Source organism: Myodes glareolus, chromosome 6 (assembly GCF_982192425.1).
Source record: "Myodes glareolus chromosome 6, mMyoGla1.1, whole genome shotgun sequence".
Classification (NCBI taxonomy): domain Eukaryota; kingdom Metazoa; phylum Chordata; class Mammalia; order Rodentia; family Cricetidae; genus Myodes; species Myodes glareolus.
In genome coordinates, this window is record NC_142031.1 from 38,510,753 (window position 1) to 38,529,518 (window position 18,766).

General features: G+C 40.3%; 1 protein-coding gene across 1 annotated transcript in view; it reads left to right on the plus strand.

Annotated features, from left to right (window-relative positions):
- Dnah6 (dynein axonemal heavy chain 6) overlaps window positions 1-18,766 on the plus strand; it is a 205,615-nt gene that overhangs the window by 20,597 nt on the left and 166,252 nt on the right. The window contains exons 9-11 of the mRNA XM_087907121.1: window positions 117-285; window positions 2,017-2,133; window positions 3,364-3,564. Of these exons, the coding sequence (XP_087763247.1) occupies window positions 117-285; window positions 2,017-2,133; window positions 3,364-3,564 (487 nt within the window). The remainder of the gene's footprint in view (window positions 1-116; window positions 286-2,016; window positions 2,134-3,363; window positions 3,565-18,766) is intronic.

The following is an 18,766-nucleotide window of genomic DNA, read 5'->3' on the forward strand; positions in this document are numbered from 1 at the left end:
AATATAATTCAACCAAAATTCCACGAGCCATTATGTTTTAAATCCTTGCCTTAGAGTTGCTATTGGGAAAATACAGTAATCACGGAAAGCTGAGTGTGTTTGCCTTTCTCCTCAAGCTTCATCCGTCTGAATGACTACCTAATTCAGAACACCCTGCACGTCTTAACAGTAAATACTGCCAGCTCGCTTCTGGGTTTTCTCTCTGACAAACTAAAGCGAACGCCTTCAGCAGACATCATTCAGAAATGGATTACTGAAGAGAAGCCCGAAGTCACTGAGAAAAAGGTAGATTTGGACAAAAATCACGTCTCTGGGTGTTTACCAAGGAGTGTCTCTATGTTGTGATTTTTTCCTGGGGTTTTCTATAGTCTTGGAAAAAGAGAAATTTCTATTTGAATATTATACTGGTTACTTTTAATTGTCCAATTGGCATAACCTACGATCATTGAAAAAGGGAGTCTTAGTGAAGAACTATGTACGTCAGATTGGCCCTTGGGCATGTCCATTTTGTTATCAGAATTATTTGAATTGTTAACTGATGAGGAAAGCCTGCCTGAGTGTGAAAAGCCACCATTTCCTAGGCTGAGCCCTGGGTGATATGCACTGCTATATATAATGTATATTTAAAATTAGGAGAGAGAGTTAAAAAGCAAGCAAGGATGCATTCTGCCTCTGTCCTTGACCGTGGATGTGATGTGGTTAGTGGCTTCCATTGCTGCCTTGACCTCTGCTCAGTGACAGACTATATGTTGTGCGAATTCTAACTTGTCTTAATAATAAAAGCCCAGAGTCAGACATTAGGGGTGAAAGCTGAAAGAGCAGAGCAACAGAGCAGCCAGCCCTAGTTCTCACCTAGAGCAGCAGAGCAGCCAGCCCTAGTTCTCACCTCTATGAAATCCTCAGACAAAGGGGGCAAGACCCTGTCTCCACAAATCCTCAGACTGAACGCTGTCTCCACAAATCCTCAGACTGAATCCTGAACTCCTGTCTCCTCCCGCCTTAGATTCCTCTTTACCCAGTCCTATCACTTCCTGTCTCCACCGCCCAACTGCTGGGATTAAAGGTGTGAGCCACCACCACCACTACCACCATTGCTTGACTCTGTTTCTCTTAGACTGATTAAGTCTTGTGTAGCCCAAGGTGGCCTTGAACTCATAGAGATCTGTCTGCCTCTGTCCCCGAGTGCTGGGATTAAAGGTGTGCGCCACCACTGCCTGGTCTCTAGGGCTAGCTAGTGTGACTAGTTCCACACTCTGATCTTCAGGCAAACTTTATTTGTTTCTGCACACACAAAGTATCACCACAACTATATCTTGGAATTGTAAGCCCAGCCTACCCTTTCTTCCCCTGTGCTGCTTTTTGTCAGGATGTTTTATGATGGCAACAGAAATTAACAAATGCATATTTGTTGCAGTATTGATCATTATAAGGTGTGACTTCTATCGAGTATATGAACTCCATTTCTTTTTTTAACTTTCTTCTTATTTATTCTTCGTGTCTTTCACATCATGCATTCTGATCCCATTCATCTCCCCATCCCTTTGCATCCACACGCTTCCCTTGCAACCACCCCTCAGATTTACAATAAAATAAAATTTAAGAGAAAATAAATGAAAACATCAATCTATCATGGCAGCTGTAGTGTGACACAGTAAACCCTTTAATCCATATATCTTTAGTTGCAAGGTTCATTGCAAAGAGTCATTGGTCTGGTTTGAGACCTCTGGTTTCTGCTACACTCTCGATGCTGCCCCATTTTTATTTAAAGTTGTTTTCCATGTTTGCTTGCATTTCCATTTATACAAAGAGAGATTATTTTTGCATTGCTGTATCATCTTCCAATAGTTTTATTTTTGTTCCTCCTATGGTATTTTTCCCAGAAAGACTTCCACATGCCAAGGATCTAAATCCAGCTCATTGTGTGTACTTGAGTCCACTCACCTTTGTATGTTTGCTTTCCTTTATAGCATTTTGCTAGGTAGGATCTCTGTAACAGTGTGCATGTGGTCCTTCCAGGGGGCCCCACTAATGGAAAAGCAGGAAGAAGATGAGTCTCTCATCCCCATGTTCCTCACGGAACTGATTCTGACGGTGCAGTCACTACTCTTCGAGCCGTCTTTGGAGGATTTTCTGGTGTGTATTTCATTATCTGACATCTGCAAGTAAGCAACCTTTAAAATAATGAAGCAAGTTCCTATGGTCAGCTGACTGGTAAGAATGCAGTTTGCACAGTCCCCTTGCCTTGGGACAGATCAGAGGCTTGGCAAGGCCCTTCGTGGAGAGGATAGTTCAGTGTGGCACAAAAGTAGATTGATGAAAGTGTCCCTCTGAGCAGAGTCTAAGACACCAGCTGTTGTAAATGTCACTTTTGAAGTCTTTTCAAATCATGTTTTATCTTAGAAAATTCTGGTTTCTGATTATTCATCATTCTTTAACAACAGTCCACAAATTTATCAACACAAAATAAGAATCATGTTTCCTCCCAGACTTGTTTTGTGTATTCTAGTATGCTGTATACCTAATCTACCATGAGGTTATATGCACTTGGACACATTTTTAAATTTGAAATTCTATTATGTTTTCTGTACATCTTTCTTTCTCTCTCTCTCTCTCTCTCTCTCTCTCTCTCTCTCTCTCTCTCTCTTCCCTCCTTTATCATTAACATTATATCATAAACATTTGTCCATTTCATATTTCATTAATTACTTTGGAAACATCTTTGGGAAAGACTATAGCATTTTCACACACACACACACACACACACACACACACACACACACATATATATATATATATATATATATACCATAATTCATAAGCCTGAAACCACCATTTTTAACAGTTTTGTCTCCTTTAATTATTTTAGTTATTCAACAGTGAACGTCTTTGAGCATAAATCTTTGCTTCTATGTCGAATTTTTTCTCAGCTTACATTCCTAGAATAGAAACCATTTCCAAATACCAAGAAACTTTTCCAAATACCAAGAAACTTCTATAAATACCAATAAACTTCTAACCATTATTTAAATTTTCCCAGAAGTTCTATTTGTCTCTCTTCTCATGAGCCTCTAGAGTTTTGTTCATATTTCAAATATGTATCTCATCACAATATGTTGTATTTATTTTGTTTTTATTTGAGACAGGGTTTCTCTGTGTAGCCCTGGCTGTCCTGGAACTTGCTCTGTAGAGCAGGCTGGCCTCAAACTCACAGAATCCACCCACATCTTTCTTACAAGTACTGGGATTTAAGGCGTGTGCCGCCACTGCCCAACAGGAGTTATTCTTATAGATCAGAAAAATTTAAAAACTCCATCAATGCAGTCATCCGTGCTTACACCATGTCCGTGCCTTTCTCTCTGACAGGATGGCATTTCTGGGGCAATTAATCATTTTCAAAACACTGTGCTGTCAGTTCCCAATCTGGTGCCTGACTCATACTTTGACGCCTTCACCAGCCCGTTCATTAACAAGAAGATGGAAGAGAAGACCTGTGGCCCTGGACCAAGCCTGTCAGCAGTGTTTGAGGATGACAGGAATTTCCTCACCATCATCCTGCAAATAAAGGTAGATTTGCTTTCACTAAAACTGTTGATTATACCCCCAGTTTGTAAGAAATTAAGGAATATGCTTTCTTCCTGTCTTATCTTTGAATATTCCATTTGTAGAAACTGATAGGCACCTAGTCTCTAAGTAGTAAAATCTGAAAATAATGTAGATACCTTAAAGATTGTTCTACTGGTGCCAGTGAGATGTCTCAGCGAGTAAACTTGTGTTTAATCCCAGGACCCCACATGATAGAAAGAGAGAACTGACTCCTATAAGCAACTTGTACTCTGACCACCGTCAGTACATGGTGCCACCTGCCATCATACAAAATAAACAAGAGTGCAAGAAAAACATACATGTATGCTGCAAAACCAAAAACGACATGAAAAACAAAGCTTACCATGTTGGGCAGAACAATGGCCTGCCATTAGCAAACATTGTCATGTGCTTCTTGGGACACCTTGGGTACAAATAGAACAGAGCAATGTCTTGCCAGCTATAATTCTAATTGAAATACTCTTTGTTAAATGTTTTGCGTGTTTTTAAAGACACAATGTGATTATTTGAGGCCTGTTAGAGATTAGCTGTAAAGGCTTCTTTTCATCACCCTTAAGTGCTGATGCTGACCATACATTATACATTGACTTAGTTTGTGTATGGATGTGGTGCATGTGCACGTGAGACAGTGTGAGCATGGAGGTCTAAACCTAGTATGCAGTGAGTATTCCCACCCTCTCAGACGTTATACAAGCAGCACGGAGGCACAGTCAGCAAAGAGGCCGCCTACAAACACGAGCACTGAGTTCACAACCCCACAGCATCCACACAAAGGTAGGACATGATGGCGTGCACCTGTAGCCTCAGCTGGGGGTCGGGAGAAGAAGACAAGCAAGGCCCTGGAGTCTACTGGCCAGCCAGTCTATCAGTTGGTGAGACCCAGGCTTAATGAGAGCCCCTGTCTCAAAAATCAAGACAAATAACAATTGAAGAAGACACTTCAGTGGCCACACAGAAAGACACGCACACATGCAAATAAGTAAATAAGCAAGCAAGCAAGCAAGCAAGCAAGCAAGCAAGCAAAGAGTTTTAGAAAATGAAGTGTGACAATAGTAAAGTATAATGTTTCAATAAACTCATGAGAAGAAGTAATTTTTATCTGGCCAAGCTAGTCCCTTAAGAATCAAGGCTATAGAAAATCAGATTTAACAGTTTTCTCCAACTCAATGACATGGATATACCAACCTCTCCCAGGCCGGCCTCATGTTCAGGAGTAGTTGACCAACACATAACGGACTCCACAGATTTTCTGTGTGCTATTATTAGGTTACATTTTGATGGGGGGGTATTTTTTCCTGTTTGGGTATTGTTTCAGTTTGTTTTCTTGCTTTGGGGGTTTGTTGTTATATTGGCTGGTCGTTTGTATCTAAGAAAGAACTTGAAGTTGAGTAGCTAGGAGGAAAGAGTCTGGAAAGACCTGGGAGAGGTGATGAATGTGATCAAAATATAATTTAAAATAAGGATTTTTTTAAAAGAAAGAAAGAAAGAGAGAGAGAGAGAAAGAAAGAAAGAAAGAAAGAAAGAAAGAAAGAAAGAAAGAAAGAAAGAAAAGAAAAGAAAGAGAGTAAAGCAGATTTTAAATGTGCAAATGCCCTGGGAATTTGTTAGCTGCAGGGGAAACCACTAGAGAAGGAGTTTCTTTCACCTAAGGAAGGTGTGACTTTAAAGCAAATGAAACTCTGGTTAGTGTTTGCTACAACTTTGCTTGCTGTGTACACGAGCCTAAAACAAAGACAGAGATGAGGATGCGAGAGTAACATGCAGCTGAGGTATGCTCCACTCAAGGAGAAATTGCGCGGCTTTACATACCAAAGAGAACAGAGGAAAGATGAAAGGAGAAGGGTGAAGAACAATAAGGAGGCCACAGGTAACAATTAAGTAGTTAGTAAAATCAAAAACTCAAATAATGAGATTAATAAATCAGTAATTAAACATAGAGATAACCAGAAAACATATTTTTAAAATCTGACCATATCAGCAATACAATGAAATAAGAGTGAGCTCTGCCCACCTCTGAAATGAAAGGGCCAGGCGTGTCTCATGTGTGACAGGGGAGGGCTCTACCACTGAGCTACATCCCCAGCCCTCTTTCTACTCTTGATTTTGAGATGAGGTCTCACTGAGCTACCATGGTTGGCTCCACCTAAGGCCCAGGCAGGCCTTGAATTTGGGATCCTCTTGCTTCGGGCTCCTGAGTAGCTAGGATTACAGATCTGTGGCACCAGGTCCAGTTTAAACAAAGATTGCGCAACCAATATGTTACTAAAGGGAACTCAGTGATTCTGAAAGGCTAAACTGGAGGGTCGCTTAGGGGTATAGAGAACAGACAAGCTGTAAGAACGCAGAGCTTGTGGCCCTAGAGTGGAAGAGCCCCAAGACCACCCCACATTCTGTGATTTGCTAGGAGATCCCGGGGACTCAGCGTACTGTTGTTCACATAGCTGTGATTTACAGTGATAGACTGGAGAGTGAGAGCAGTCAAAGGAAAACAGCACAAAATAAAGTCCCTGAACGGAGTACAAGGCCCCAGGGCGGTCTCCCAGGGGGAGTACTTGATCCCTTCCACTACCAGCAGTGAGGAGCCCTGAGACAGTGTCTAGCGGGGATCCTTAGCTTCTCAACCAGGGTTCCCACTGCGTCTCACCACAAAGGCATGCTCGGCCTAGCAAGGGCCAAATTGCCAGACTCCCCCATGGGAGAGCAGATGTTCAGCATAAACCAAGTTTTTCTGAATTATTCAGATATGAACCACGCTTTCCAGACAAGAGATGATGAAGCCCTTTCTGAAACCCAGGTTTTCTGATCTTGAACAAGCGCCGTTTTTACAGGCAGACCTTTCCAAAAAGAGCGGTGTCTGGTCAGCTACAGTAACCCCGACGCCACACAGAGGACTGTTTTAAGTCAATAAGCACTAATGGAACAAAAAAGAGTTAGCTCTTTTAAAACCCACAATTTGTGATGAAATATTTAATGTCTGTGTGGCAAATATGTCAGGAGACACTTTCATAAGACTAAGAGGCAGACTAAAACACAAACAAAACATAAATAAAAATAGTGTAAATAAAATAAATAGTGTAAATAAAACCTTAGCATACCATTCTCATCCAAAGGAAGACCAAATAGAAAAGAAATAAGAATGGAGAAGGTCTAATCAACACAATCAGAATGAAAAGAAATGATCCTTAAAACAAACAAGCAAAAACCTTTAAAAAGCTCTGATATTACTATGTAGACGCTGATCAAAATGAATATGTATATTTAGGGGAGACATGTTTACCATAATGAACCACACATAGAAACCATGCCATAGAGAAAGTTGCACCTTACAGAAAGCACAGGGCTCCAGGATTTCATAGAGAAATACTATCAGTTCTCCAGAGACCATTTTGCTCTCATTCCCTTCCCTGCCTCTCCCTTAAGGTCTTATCCTCCATTTTCATGATTCCTTTCGGTGTATTACCCCTCATATACATCATCCATATGCACATATATGAAGTTCAGTTTCTGAAAATAAGAGAAACAAATGGTATTTGTCTTTCTGAGTGTGGTTTATTGAGGGTAGGGAGAACACGTGACGTGAAAGCGGGAGAGGGAACTACTGGGGAAGCAGGGAGATTCATAAAGATGGGGAACAAGAAAGATCCATGCGGGAGGGGAAATAGAATGGCACATATGGATAACACATGTAATAAAACTCATGACTTTGTATGACATATGAAACAATTTCCAAGAACAAAGTACAATGGTACATAAGTTGTTCTAGAATAGAACGGAATAGAATAGAACTGCTTAAAGGGAAAAGTCTCCACTCAGAATAATAAAAAGGAGGTAATGTAAATAGTGATAACCCAGTAGGAAATATTAAAAACACACATACGAACATAGAAAACTTAGAAGATTTTGTGACAGACACAAGCTGGAATTGAAAGAGTTTTCTTAGAAGGGATGGTGCAGTGTAATAAAGACATCCTTTGACTCAAAGAGATAGGCAAACTTATAAACAATCTGGTAAGTTAAAACCTGAAAAGAAACCGAAGGACCAATGCAACCAAATCGAAGATCCAGATATCAATCCACAAACCTATGAACACTTGATTTTTGACAAAGAAGCCAAAAACATAAAATGGAAAAAAAGCATATCAAATGGAAAAAGAAAGCATATTTAACAAGTGGTGCTGGCATAACTGGATATCAACACGTAGACGAATGAAAATAGACCCGTATCTATCACCATGCACAAAACTCAAGTCCAAATGGATCAAAGACCTCAACATAAAACCAATCACACTGAAGAGAAAGTTGGAAGTACACTTGAACACATTGGCACAAGAGACCACTTCCTAAATATAAACCCAGCAGCACAGACACTGAGAGAAACAATTAATAAATGGGACCTCCTGAAACCGAAAGCTTCTGTAAAGCAAAGGACATGATCAACAATACAAAATGGCAGCCTACAGAATGGGAAAAGATCTTCACCAACCCTACATCAGACAGAGGGCTGATCTCCAAAATATATAAAGAACTTCAAGAAATTGGTCATCAGAAGAACACATAATCCAATAAAAAAAATGGAGTACAGACCTAAATAGAGAACTCTCAACAGAGGAATCTAAAATGACTAAGAGACACTTAAGGAAATGCTCAACATCCTTAGCCATCAGAGAAATGCAAACAAAACAACTTTGAGATTCCATCTTACACCTGTAAGAATGGCCAATATCAAAAACACTGATGACAACTTATGCTGGAGAGAATGTGGGGTAAAGGGAACAGTCCTACATTTCTGGTGGGAGTGAAAACTGGTACATCCCCTTTGAATATCACTGTGGCAATTTCTCAGAAAATTAGGAAACAACCTTCCTCAAGACCCAGCAATACCACTTTTGGGTATATACCCAAAGGATGCTCAATTGTACCACAAGGACATGTGCTCAACTATGTTCATAGTAGAATTGTTTATCATAACTAGAACCTGGAAACAACCCAAATGCTCTTCAACTGAAGAATGGGTAAGGAAGATGTACATTTACACAATGGAGTGCTACACAGCAGGAAAAAAAATAATGACATCTTGAAATTTGTGGGGGAAATGAATAGATCTAGAAAAACATCATATTGAGTGAGGTCACCCAGACCTAGAAAGACAAATATTATATTTACTCACTCATAAGTGGCTTTTAGACATAAAGCAAAGAAAATCAGCCTACAAATCACAATCCCAGAGAACCTAGACAACAATAAGGACCCTAAGAGAGACATACATGGATCTAATGCATATGGGAAGTAGAAAAAGACAAGATCTCCTGAGTAAATTGGGAGCATGGGGACCATGGGAGAGGGAGTAAGAGAGGGGAAGAGGAAGGGAAGGGAAGGGAGAAAAATATGTAGTTCAACAAAAACAAGTTAAAAAGGGGAAAAACCTGAAAAGAAAAAGTCTTTGAAAGATAGTATACTTACTTAGTATTAAATATAAATAGTACTCTAGTGTTAAAAGGGTCTGGTACTACCTTATGAATAGATATCAGATTAGTAGACTAAAACATAAGTCATAAAAGAAGCTCCAATATACAATATACAGAGATTTATTAAATGCAAAGTATAGTAACAGTAGTCACTGAAGCAATACAGACTGTTGATTAGATGAGGCTGTGATCACAGGCTAGCCATGTGAACAACTATACCAGAATGCTACATATTGAACGCATGAGTCAGCTAAAATATGTAAGTAGAAGGGGCTGTTTAGGATGAGGAGAAGGGACTGATATAATGTGCCTCGGAGTGACTAAAGTTAATATTAGCATAACATTCCCTTGAAAATTGCTAAGAGGTTGTTTTTAACTGTTCTTACTAAAAAATAGAGGAAATTCACATTTATTAGCTCAATTTAGCAAATATGCAGAACATACACAAATCAAAACATATGTCATATCACAAATATGTGCAATTTTATGTAAATTTAAAAACAAAATATTCTTTTTTTTTTCTTTTAGTAATTTTATTAAATTATAAAAAGTTTCCATTTACGCCCCTCCTCCCAACGCCCTCCCACTCCCCCCTCCCTCTCCTCCTCCCTCTTTGTCCCCAAGGGAAGTCAGGGTCTCCTGCCCTGTGGGAAGTCCAAGTTCCTCCCCCCTCACTCCAGGTCCAGGAAGGTGAGCATCCAAACAGACTGGATCCCAAAAATCCAGTATATGCAGAGGAAACCAGTCCCAGTGTCATTGTCAATGGCTTCTCGGAAAGACTGCAGGCCAGCCACATTCAGAAAATCCGGCCACATTCAGAGAATCTGGTTGGATCACATGCTCGTTCAGTCACGGTCCATCTGGCCTTGGTAAACTCTCATTAGATCCGACCCCTTGTATCAGTGGGTGATAGTATCCCTCGCAGTCCTTCGTCATTTTCTTCCTCCTTTTGCTCCTCGTTTGGAACTTGGGGGGCTCAGTTCGGTGCTCCAACGCGGGCCTCCATCTGTATCGTCATCCAACGCCAGGTGAGGGATCTATGGTGATAAGCAAAATATTCATCAGTATGGTCACGGGCCAAGGCTGGTTCAGGCACCCCCTCCTCTGTCCAGAGAACAATCTGGGGATCTCTCCTTGGACCTGGGATCCCATATATAATCAAGTTTCCTGTAAACTCTAATATGACTCCCTTAGTTGAAATATATTCTTCCCTGATCCCACATTCATCCTTCCTCCCTTCCCCCCATCCCGGTCAACCGAGCTTTCTCCATTCCTCCCCTACTCCCTTCTCTCTAACCCTCTCCCCTTCCAACAACCCTCCCACCAACCCCCCCATGCACCCAAGGTTACCTGGGACTCTTGACTATTTCCTACCTCCTGGCGGATAGGTAAATAATCTTCATCAGGTTCGTCTTCTTATTTAGCTTCTCTAGGATCACGAATAATAGGCTCAAAGACCTTTAATTATGGTTAGAATCCACTTATGAGTGAATACATACCATGTTCCTCTTTTTGGGTCTGGCTTACCTCACTCAGTAAAGCGTTTTCTATGTCCATCCATTTGCATGCAAAATTCAAGATGTCATTATTTTTTACCGCTGAGTAAAACTCTAATGTGTATATGTTCCACACCTTTTTTAACCATTCTTCTATTGAGGGGCACCTAGGCTGTTTCCAGGTTCTGGCTATTACAAATAGTGCTGCTATGAACATAGTTGAACAAATGCTTTTGTAGTATGTTTGGGCATCTCTAGGGTATATTCCCAAGAGAGGAATTGCTGGGTCCTGAGGGAGGTTGACTCCCAGTTTCCTGAGAAACCGCCACACTGATTTCCAAAGTGGCTGCACAAGTTTGCATTCCCACCAACAATGGATGAGTGTTCCCCTCATTCCACATCCCCTCCAGCATAGGCTATCATTGGTGTTTTTAACTTTAGCTATTCTGACAGGTGTTAGATGGTATCTCAAAGTGGTTTTGATTTGCATTTCCCTGATCACTAAGGAGGTTGAGCATGACCTTAAGTGTCTTCTGGCCATTCGAAGTTCATCTGTTGTGAATTCTCTGTTCAGATCAGTACCCCATTTTTTAATTGGGTTAATTAGAGTTTTAGTGCCTAGTTTCTTGAGTTCTTTGTATATTCTGGAGATCAGACCTTTGTCTGATGAGGGGTTGGTGAAGATCTTCTCCCAGTCGGAAGGCAGCCTTTTTGTCTTACTGACAGTGTCCTTTGCTTTACAGAAGCTTCTCAGTTTCAGTAGATCCCATTTATTCATTGTTTCTCTTATTGTCTGTGCTGCTGGGGTCCTACTTAGGAAGAGGGCTCCTGTGCCTATATCTTGTAGACTACTTCCCACTTTCTCTTCTATCAGGTTCAAAGTGGACGGATTAATGTTGATGTCTTTAATCCATTTGGACTTGATTTTTGTGCATGGTGATAGATATGGATCTACTTTCATTTTTTTACAGGTTGACATCCAGTTATGCCAGCACCATTTGTTAAAGATGCTTTCCTTCTTCCATTGAATACCTTTAGCTCCCTTGTCAAAAATTAGGTGCTCATAGGTTTGTGGGTTAATATCCGGGTCTTCTATTCGATTCCAAAGGTCGATTTCTCTGTTCTTATGCCAATACCAAGCTGTTTTCAATACTGTAGCTCTATAATAGAGTTTGAAGTCAGGGATGGTAATGCCTCCTGAAGTTCCTTTATTGTATAAGATTGTTTTGGCTATCCTGGGTTTTTTGTTTTGCCATATAAACTTGATTATTGTTCTCTCAAGGTCTGTGAAGAAGTTTGATGGGATTTTGATGGGGATTGCATTGAATCTATAGATTGCTTTTGGTAGAATTGCCATTTTTACTATGTTGATTCTCCCAATCCAAGAGCAGGGGAGGTCTTTCCATTTTCTGGTATCCTCCTCAATTTCTTTCTTCAAAGACTTAAAGTTTTTGTCAAATAGATCTTTCACTTCCTTGGTTAGAGTAACCCCAAGATATTTTATGCTATTTGTGGCTATCATGAAAGGTGATGTTTCTCTGATTTCCCTCTCTGCTTCTTTATCCTTTGTGTATAGGAAGGCCACTGATTTTTTTGGAGTTGATCTTGTATCCTGCCACGTTACTGAAGGTGTTTATCAGCTGTAGGAGTTCTTTGATAGAGTTTTTGGGGTCACTTATGTAAACTATCATATCGTCAGCAAATAACGAAAGTTTGACTTCATCCTTTCCAATACGAATCCCCTTGATCTCCTTATGTTGTCTTATTGCTATTGCTAGAACTTCAAGCACTATATTGAAGAGGTATGGAGAGAGTGGACAGCCTTGTCGCGTTCCTGATTTTAGTGGAAAGGCTTTGAGTTTCTCTCCATTCAGTTTGATGTTAGCTGTCGGCTTGCTGTATATTGCTTTTATTATATTTAGGTATGATCCTTGTATCCCCAGTCTCTCCAACACCTTTATCATAAATGGGTGTTGAATTTTGTCAAATGCTTTTTCAGCATCTAGTGAGATGATCATATGGTTTTTTTCTTTCAGTTTATTTATATGATGGATTACATTGATAGATTTGCGAATGTTGAACCAGCCCTGCATCTCTGGAATGAAGCCGACTTGATCATAATGGATAATTTTTCTAATGTGCTCTTGGATACGGTTTGCCAGTATTTTATTGAGAATTTTCGCGTCAATGTTCATGAGTGAGATTGGCCTGTAATTCTCTTTCTTGGTTGTGTCTTTGTGTGGTTTTGGTATTAGAGTAACTGTAGCTTCATAAAAGGAGTTAGGCAATGACTCTTCTGTTTCTATATTGTGGAATACGTCAAGGAGTATAGGTATTAGCTCTTCCTGGAAGTTCTGGTAGAATTCTGCATTGAAACCATCTGGTCCTGGGCTTTTTTTGGTAGGGAGATTTTTGATAACAGCTTCTAATTCTTCGCGACTAACAGGTCTATTTAGATTGTTCACCTGTTCTTGGTTCAACTTTGGTATATGGTACTTATCTAAAAAAATGTCCATTTCTTTTACATTTTCCAACTTTGTGGCATATAAACTTTCGTAGTAAGATCTAATGATTCTCTGAATTTCCTCTGTGTCTGTGGTTATGTCCCCCTTTTCATTTCTGATCCTATTAATTTGCACGTTCTCTCTCTGCCGTTTGATTAGTTTGGATAGGGGTTTGTCAATCTTGTTGATTTTCTCCAAGAACCAGCTTTTTGATTCATTGATTCTTTGGATTGTTTTCTCTGTTTCTATTTTGTTGATTTCAGCCCTCAGTTTGATTATTTCCAGTCTTCTACTCCTCCTGGGTGAATCAGCTTCTTTTTTTTCTAGAGCTTCCAAGTGTGCTGTTAGGTCTCCAATGTGTGCTTTCTCCGTTTTCTTTATTTGGGCACCTATTGCTATGAACTTTCCTCTTAGCACTGCTTTCATAGTGTCCCATAGGTTTGAGTATGTTGTGTCTTTGTTTTCATTAAATTCAAGGAAGTCTTTAATTTCTTTCTTAATTTCGTCCTTGACCCAGGGGTGATTTAGTAGTTGACTGTTCAACTTCCATGAGTTTGTTGACTTCCTGGGGTTAGCATTGTTGTTGAATTCTAATTTTAATCCATGGTGATCTGACAAGACACATGTGGTTACTAATATTTTTTTGTATCTGTGGAAGTTTGCTTTGTTACCGAGTATGTGGTCAATCTTCGAGAAGGTTCCATGAGCAGCAGAGAAGAAGGTATATTCTTTCCTATTTGGGTGGAGTGTTCTATAGATGTCTGTTAAGTCCATTTGATTCAATACCTCCAATAAATCTCTTAATTCTCTGTTTGGTTTCTGTCTGATTGACCTGTCCATTGGTGAGAGAGGAGTGTTGAAGTCTCCTACTATTAGCGTGTGTGGTTTGATGACTGCCTTGAGTTCTAGAAGAGTTTGTTTTACATAAGTGGGTGCCTTTATATTAGGGGCATAGATATTCAGGATTGAGACTTCTTCCTGATGAGTTGTTCCTGTTATGAGTATGAAATGTCCATCTCCATCTCTTCTGATTGATTTTAGTTTGAAGTCGATTTTGTTAGATATTAGAATGGCCACACCCGCTTGTTTCTTAGGTCCATTTGCTTGGAAAACCTTTTCCCAACCCTTTACTCTGAGTAGGTGTCTGTCTTTGTGGTTGAGGTGTGTTTCTTGTAAACAGCAGAATGTTGGATCCTGTTTTCGTATCCAATCTCTAAGTCTGTGCCTCTTTATAGGTGAATTGAGTCCATTGATATTAAGAGATATTAATGACCAGTGGTTGTTGACTCGAGTCATTTTTTTTTTTTTTTTTAGGTAGTAGAGTGTATGTGTTTTCCTTCTTTGGGTTGTGCTAGTGAAGGGTCGCTAGATGTCTGAGTTATTGTAGTCAGTGTTGGCAATGTTGGATTCCTTGGGATGTAATATTCCTTCTAATATTCTCTGTAAGGCTGGATTAGTAGTTGCGTATTGTTTAAATTTGTTTTTATCCTGGAATATTTTGTTTTCTCCGTTGATAGTGAATGAAAGCTTGGCTGGGTATATTAATCTGGGCTTGCATCCATGGTCCCTTAGTTTCTGCAGTACCTCTATCCAGGACCTTCTGGCTTTCATGGTTTCTATAGAGAAGTCTGGTGTAAGTCTGATAGGTTTACCTTTATAGGTTACTTGACCTTTTTCCTTTGCAGCTCTTAATATCCTTTCTTTAATCTGAATGCTTTGTGTTTTGATTATTATATGGCGAGGGGATGTTTTTTTCTGATCCAGTCTATTCGGTGTTCTGTATGCTTCTTGCACCTTCATAGGAATATCACTCTTTAGGATGGGAAAGTTTTCTTCTATAATTTTGTTGAATATATTTTCTGGACCTTTGGACTGCAATTCTTCTCCTTCTTCTACTCCTATTATTCTTAGATTTGGTTTTTTTTTATTATGTCCCATATTTCCTGAATGTTTTGTGATGAGAATTTGTTGGATTTGCTGTTTTCTTTGGTCAGGGCATTTATTTTCTCTATGGTGTCTTCATAATCTGAGATTCGTTCTTCTATCTCTTGTATTCTATTGGTTATGCTTGTTCCTGAAGTCTCTGTTTGTTTACCTAGATTTTCCATATCCAGCCGGTCCTCGGTTTGTGTTTTCTTCACTGCCTCCATTTCAGTTTTCAATTCTTGAACTGATTCCATTACCTGTTTGATTATTTTTTCTTGGTTTCCCAGGGTATCATTTACGAATTTACTTATTTCTTCAAACTTCTTGTTATATTTGTCTTCCATTTCTTTACTCATTTCTTCCATCTTTTTGTTATATTTCTCTTCTATTTCTTTAAGTGAGTTATTCATACCCTGTTTAAGAGACTCTATTGCTTTTATAATGACACTGTTTTCCACTTCTTCCGGTATAGGGTGTTCAAGTCCTTCTGTCATAAGATCGCTGGGATCTGGTGTTTTCGTGTTGTTTTTCAGATTGTTGGAGGAATTCTTGCCTTGGCGCCTGCCCATCTCTTCCTTCAGATGCTCTCCAATGGCTCTTCCCTCCGCTGGGTCTTTTGCTACTGGATTAATGCCCCTTGCTATCCAGGAATCACTTTGCCTGCAGCCTTAGGTTGCTGCAGGCAGGCTTTAGAACAAAGGGATTTCCGTCCCTTTGCACTCACCGCCTGTACGTCCCGCGGTGCCCACCCAGGCTGAGATGGAGGAATTTAAGCCCCGAAAAAAGGAGAGGGGAGGGTATGGGTTCCAGGCAGAAAGCTGGGATGGCGTTGCAGGAGAGAGGGATTAGCTGGGGAAGCTGCCCCTTTGGAGTAGTCAGGGAGATAAGGGTGGCGGGAGTATTGTGTGTTCCCTAACCGGCCTTGTGTGGCGGTCAGGAACAATACACTTACCCCTCCACAGGAAAGAGCCCCTCGCTGGTCAGAGGTGCCCCTGCCTGCAGTCTTGGCTTGCTGCAGGCCGGCTTTTGGAACAAAGGGACTCCAGCCCCTTTGCACTCACCGCCTAACCTGGCCCGCGGTGCCCACCCCGGCTGAGATGGAGGAATTTAAGCCCCGAAAAAAGGAGAGGGGAGGGTATGGGTTCCAGGCAGAAAGCTGGGATGGCGTTGCAGGAGAGAGGGATTAGCTGGGGAAGCTCCAAAATATTCTTTAATACACTCAAAAGAAATAGGTTATTCAGGTATATAGAAGTAAAATAATATAATATTATATAAGTAGAACAAAAAGTGAGTTGGTTCTTCAGTAATGTCGTTCATAAGAAAAGGTCATTTAACTAGGAGTCAAAATGTAGATGCACATGGGCCTGGAGAGATGTCTCAGTGGGTGAAAGCACTCACTGTTCTTCCAGATGATCGAAGTCAGTTCCAAGCACACCCATGTATGGTGACTCACAGTTACTTCTAACCACAATTCCAGAGGCTCCTACATGCCTCTGAAGAAACCCACAGAAACACACACACACACACACACACACACACACACACACACACACACACACGTTGTAGGAGGTCACTTGTTTGTTCCCGGCTGCTCAGTCCCAAAATAATGACACAGAAACCACATTATTTGCAATATTGTTTGTAAAATAGCTTAAGCATATTTCTGGCTAACTCATATCTTAAATTAATCCATCTTCATTAATCTGTGTATTGCCTCAAGGCTGTGGCTTACCAGGTAAAGTTCCAGCATCTGTCTCTGGTGGGGCTACAGGGTTTCTCACTAATTCTGCCTTCTTTCTCCCAGCATTCAGTTTAGTTCCCCCCCGCTCCACCTAGCTACATTCTGCCTTGCTATAGGCCAAAGCAGTTTCTTTATTCTTTAACCAATAAAAGCAACACATAGATAGAAGGACCTTCCACACCACATACACAATTTTTAAAAAGAAATATTTAAAAACCCAGATACAGTAATAGAACAAATCAATAAACTTGATGCCATAGATTTTTAAATGCAAGGTCAGAAATCTTACTAAATAAAAGTAGGTCTGCGAACTAGGAGACTCTGTTTACATTGTTGGTCCCTGCTTCTTAATACTTGAAGAAACATTGCACTGGGAGACAGGGAAGAGACTGCAACCAGGAGGGTACATGGTCAAAGTATAAGGCAGAAATTTTACCAAAAGATATCAACTAACCAGAGATATTCTACATCACCCATCAGCTGAATGCAAATTCAAAGAAAACTAAAATAGCATTTTCCAACTAATATGTTAGTAAAATTTTAAAATGTGTTAAAACATTCCATGGGTTAACCTGTGGGGAAACAGACACTCCACATTTAACTGTGGGAATGCAAAGAATAAAGGAGAATTTGCATTATGTGAAGAAAACTGTATGTGCATTTTCTTTTTGGTTTGACAATGCCACCTTTAAAGACATATTCTGAAAACACATAATAAGTGATGCATGAAGTTACTTTTAGCTTGTTGCATCTAACTGTATTGGAAGCTCTCAAAATACCATTGGAGGATGGTTGAATAAGCTATGTACATCCACTCAAAAGAAGAGTGAGTAGCCATCACAAGAATCAGGAAGACAGCTGTTAACTATACGGAGTGACTTCCAAGATACATTGTTAGGTGAGCAAGGCAAGAGACAATGAGTTTCTGTCATCTGTCCTTTATGTCATATAAACCTCAGGCTCAGGAAATGAGCTCTGCATCAGGGATCATGGGCATGGTTTGGACAGGGTGATGGTGGGGCTGGAGTGAGAACAGTAAGGAGAGACGCTCTTCTAGGTGTGCTTTAATATAGCTCTAAGCAAGCCAACAGTGGAGTGTGAAACCCTAAAGTTAATACAAACAAAAAACAAATGAAGCCAAGTTAATTTCAAATGAGCAACATAACCACAGTAAAGAATGGTGGGATGAAAACTAAAGCAAGTACATTATTAGTATTGTTGTTTTTATTATTATTAGCAGTAGTAGTAGTAGTATTTCTATTATTATTTCCCAGGATTGACACTCAAGGCCTCACATGAACCTTGAACACAGTAGTTTGGCCCCACAACCTTATCTAAAAACAACTGCAGAGCCCTAGCTGTGAGTTCCATTTTGGCAGTGGAGTCAGGGTATAGGCGATCCCAGATTACTTTCGTGTGTTCTACAGTTGAGCAAACAAGGGAAAGCATGTTGTGGGCACTCACACTAGTTAGGTTTCTACTGTTGTAATAAAACACCATGGCAAAAAGGGGAAGAAAGGGTTTATTCCAGCTTGCAGTTCTAGCCCATCCCTGACGGAAGTCAGGGCAGGAACATGGAGGCAAGAACTGAAGTAAAGACCATGAGGCCATGAAGTAGCTCTGCTTACTAGCTTGTCCATCAGCTTACTCAGCCTGCTTCATTATATAACCCAGGAACACCTGCCCAGGGGTGGCACTGCCCCCAGTGGCTGGCCCTCACACATCAATCGAGAAAACTCCTATAGATTTCTGATTGGGGGAGGAATCCCTTAATTATGTTTCCCTTTTCCCAGATCACTCTAGCTTTTAGCACATTGACAAAACAAACAAACAAACAAACAAAAAACTAACCAGGACAGCAACAGCAGTGAAAAGATTATCTCCAGAGAGTTAACAAATGGGAACTGAACCCAATGATACTGCATTGAGAATTGGAGTCATGACTCATGGTTTTTAATAGGCTGGTAGAAAAACACAGAATTAAGTTTTATGCATTCATGCAGTGTATGTGTGTGTGTATGTGTGTCTTTG